The sequence below is a fragment of the Nestor notabilis genome, unplaced genomic scaffold (genome assembly GCF_000696875.1).
Source record: "Nestor notabilis isolate BGI_N333 unplaced genomic scaffold, ASM69687v1 scaffold20997, whole genome shotgun sequence".
NCBI lineage: Eukaryota > Metazoa > Chordata > Aves > Psittaciformes > Psittacidae > Nestor > Nestor notabilis.
In genome coordinates, this window is record NW_009937170.1 from 7,395 (window position 1) to 11,164 (window position 3,770).

At 55.7% G+C, this 3,770-nt stretch overlaps 1 protein-coding gene across 1 annotated transcript in view; it reads right to left on the reverse strand.

Annotated features, from left to right (window-relative positions):
• CHTF18 (CTF18, chromosome transmission fidelity factor 18 homolog (S. cerevisiae)) overlaps window positions 1-3,710 on the reverse strand; it is a gene marked incomplete at both ends in the record, with an annotated part of 10,575 nt that extends 6,865 nt beyond the window's left edge. Inside the window, 9 exons of the mRNA XM_010018699.1 lie at window positions 1-41; window positions 173-296; window positions 854-951; window positions 1,697-1,909; window positions 2,558-2,699; window positions 2,895-2,947; window positions 3,079-3,168; window positions 3,303-3,495; window positions 3,587-3,710. The exon at window positions 1-41 is cut by the window's left edge and continues 145 nt beyond it. Coding sequence (XP_010017001.1) covers window positions 1-41; window positions 173-296; window positions 854-951; window positions 1,697-1,909; window positions 2,558-2,699; window positions 2,895-2,947; window positions 3,079-3,168; window positions 3,303-3,495; window positions 3,587-3,710 — 1,078 coding nt within the window. The remainder of the gene's footprint in view (window positions 42-172; window positions 297-853; window positions 952-1,696; window positions 1,910-2,557; window positions 2,700-2,894; window positions 2,948-3,078; window positions 3,169-3,302; window positions 3,496-3,586) is intronic.
• Between the last annotated feature and the right edge of the window lie 60 nt (window positions 3,711-3,770).

Consider the following 3,770-nt stretch of genomic DNA (forward strand, 5'->3'; position numbering starts at 1 on the left):
TCCTTACGGTGGATGATGTTCAGCAGCACGTTGATAGATGCCTTTGGAAGTAAAAAAACAAGGAGAGAAGGGATCAGTTCTTGCTGGTCAGAGGCAAGAAACAGCTCTTAAAGCACAACAGGGGATGAGCTATTAAGTAAGCGGTTAATGCAGAAGGTGACCAGCTCCTTACCGCAGGCGCACCATCTATCTCATCGATGATCAGGCAGTTTGGCTTCTCCTTGGTGCCGAGCACAGACTTCATCTGGGTGGCAGCTTCGATGCGGGTTTTGAACACCTCAGGGCTGCGGTCGTCACTGCAAGACAAGGCAGTGCCAGGCTGCTGTGGATGGCATCACCACCAGCATGGAATCACCTCCAGCATGGAATCACCTCTGGCATGGCATCACCTCCAGCCCTGCATCAGCTCCAGCATAGCATCACCCCCAGCACAGCATCACCCCCAGCACAGCATCACCCCCAGCACAGCATCACCCCCAGCACAGCATCACCCCAGCAATAGCATTGCCCCCAGCATAGCATGGCCTCCAGCAAGGAAACACATCGCGCCCCCAGCACAGCACCACCTCCAGCACAGCATCACCTCCAGCATGGAATCACCTCTGACATGGCATCACCTCCAGCCCTCCATCACCTCCAGCATAGCATCGCCCCCAGCATAGCATCACCTCCAGCACAGCATCACCTCCAGCACAGCATCACCCCCAGCACAGCATCACCCCAGCACCGCATCACCCCCGCACACGGCATCACCTCCACCAGCTCCAGCACAGCACCCCCAGCACAGCATCACCCCCAGCACGGCATCACCCCCAGCACGGCATCACCTCCACCAGCTCCAGCACAGACTCACCTGGCATTCATCTCAACGACGTTGTACCCCGCATGCTTCGCGATGACATGTGCCAGCGTGGTCTTCCCCAAGCCTGGGGGGCCACAGAGCAGGGCTACCTGGGGCAAAGAGGCAATGTCAGCCCAGCAGGCAGCGAGGCAGGGCTTCCTCTGGCTCCAACACGGCTGCCATGCAAGAGGACAAGGCTCTGCAGCCTCCAAACTGGGTTTGGGAGCTGCTGCACTGGTTTGTAGACACGCAGGGAGAAGTTACTGGAGGAATGAGACTGTAACAACAACTTAGAGGTGACAGAGTCACCCTGGCAGCATCTCTCATGCAGATGTTTAAGTTTGCAGGACAAAAGACAAAAGGCTGAACAAAATCTCTCCCAGAATCACACTCCTGAGAAGCAATGCTGTTGGTATCTGTGTTTGTTTCCCCCTCTTTATATCCCCTCACTGGATAGGTTGAAGCTGGTAACTTGGCCTGGGTACGTTCCCTCTGCATTCGAGCATCATTGCTCCTTTCTGGATGCAGAAACTCAAGCTCAAAGGCACATCAAATCTGCCCCTAAAAAATAAAGTCAAAACCAACCTCTGCCAAAAAGGGTACATCTTCCTCAGCTGACCCATTTAATTTGGCTCGAGAAAGTCTGTTCCCTTCCCTTTGTTATCCCATTAGTCATGGCAAAAGAGAAGAAGAAATGAGAAAAAGCCACATTCACTAAGAAGACACAAGAAATCAAATTTCTCCTAGATCTGTACTGGAATAGAAGAGAAAGGGAAGACCCTGCTCCTCACCTGGGTGGCAGGATGAGGGGGACAGGAAAGGAGACCCATGGCAGCGGCATCCCAACCTGCTCACCTTATATTTGGGTCTCTTGTGCTGGTCCAGCTCAGCCTCCAGAATCTCCTCTGTGAGCTGGACCTTGGTTTTCCACTTATTCTGCTGTTCCTTGGGTTGGTTGAATGGAGGATGAGCTTCGGTGCCGGCCTTGGCCTTCTTCACAGCCTTCTCCTTCCCGAACACCACCATGTCCCACAGCTTGAGCCACTTCAGAAGGCAGCGGTTTGTGTACTGCGTGTTGGGAAAGCAAGGAGCAAAGCCCATCAAACCTCGGAAGGATCTGCACTAGGACAGAGGAAAGCTGCTCCTTCATGGCTTAAAAACCATGGGGCCTGCAGAGGAAGGAGCCAAGCCCAGAGCGTCTCTGCCCAGGCGGACCTCGAGCACATGGAACATCACAGAACATCAACCCCCACCACGGGAGAAGCTCCTGAGGTTTCCACCTGGCACCTCCCTGGGACAAGATGGGAATGCAGCTTCCCTTCCTGCCTTGGCCACCACAGAATCATAGAATCCCAGACTGGTTTGGGTTGGAAGGGACCTTAAAGCTCCTCCAGCTCCAACCCCTGCCACGGGCAGGGACACCTTCCACTAGAGCAGGTTGCTCCAAGCCCCTGTGTCCAGCCTGGCCTTGAACACTGCCAGGGATGGGGCAGCCACAACATCCACCATCCTGAAGGACAACCAAGGACAAGTCACATCAGCCCCATCCCTGCTGTCCCTCGCCTGTCTCAGTTCAACCCAGCACTTCTCAGCCTCTTCCATAATCTCCAACTCCCTGAAAAACACCTAATATTCCCCCCAAAAATCAAGCCATTAAGAAAGAGTTATGGAGGTTGTAACCCCCCCGGGCCCCAGGCCCCACTTCTAGCACCTCACATCATCACTGAGCAACTCCATGTAGCGCCGAGGAGTGAACTTGTCCACCCAGAGGCAATGCAGCGCCAAGTCCTCCTCATCTGCTGGCTCCGCTTCCACAGCAGGCTCCGGGCTCTCGGTGCCGGTCTCACTCTCAAGGCAACTGCAAGGAAGCATTAACTTGTCCCAGACCAGCCAGGGAGTCAGGGCAAGGCTGGGAATTCCATTCTGACTTCCCAAGCTGGGGGTGTTGAGGGCAAAGAGGCTCCTCTGCTCACAGGCCCCCCAAACCTGGACACCACTGGAGCATCCAACAGCGCAGCAGGGATAGGAGTGGGATTTCATCCCGGCATCTCACCTGTTTATTATCTCCGTGAGCTGCTGTGATGCCTCCAGAACATGCCTTCGACGCTTGGGCACAAAGAGGGGGAGAAAGGAGTCAGAGACACCCCACTAAGCCATGGCTGGGGGGAGCAGGGACTCGGGAGCCGGCGCTGTTGCTATCCATGGGAAGGCAGGAAGGTGGGTATAAGATGGGATACCTCTTCATTCACTTGTTCCTTCAGGTAGGAGAAAGGCACCCCCAGCAAGTGCAGCGGCCTGCGTGTATTCCAGCCCATGGAATCGGGGAGCTGTGAGGACCAGAGGACACACACTGATGTTCATACCAATGCTCAGCACAAACACTTCACCCTTCATCAAAGATCCCCTCCTGAACTGGATGGAGGTGACAAGAAGCAAGCCCGGCCTTCAGATCCCTCCTCACCTCCACCCCTGTCCTGAAGGAATCATCCCTCAGGACCATGAAGACCCTGGTACCCTCGGTGGATGTCACGTTGATGTAGTCCTCCAGGACGGGTGGCCGCTTGAGGACCCGCTTCTTCTCGGAGGGCGGCGTGTTCTGCAGCGGGGCCATGCCACTGATCTCCAGGTGATCCGAGCTGGAAAACACCCTTTTCCTTTAGCAGGGGCAAGGGAAAGGACCCTTGAACCCCCCCTTTGTGTTGGGGTTCCTCACCCCTGCCAAAAGCAGGGTTCAAGGTGGCCAACCTGACAGCCTGAGGAGCGGGTTCCTCTGGGCCAGCATCCCAGGGGACATCCGGAGCCAACTCATCATCCACCCCAAAGTTGAGCTTCTTAACAGCTTCCAGGCGCTGCCGCTTGGACTTGGGGGCTGTGGGAGACACCAGGGCAGGAGGAAGGGGAGAAGCAGCCTTGACTCCGCCGCTCCTTC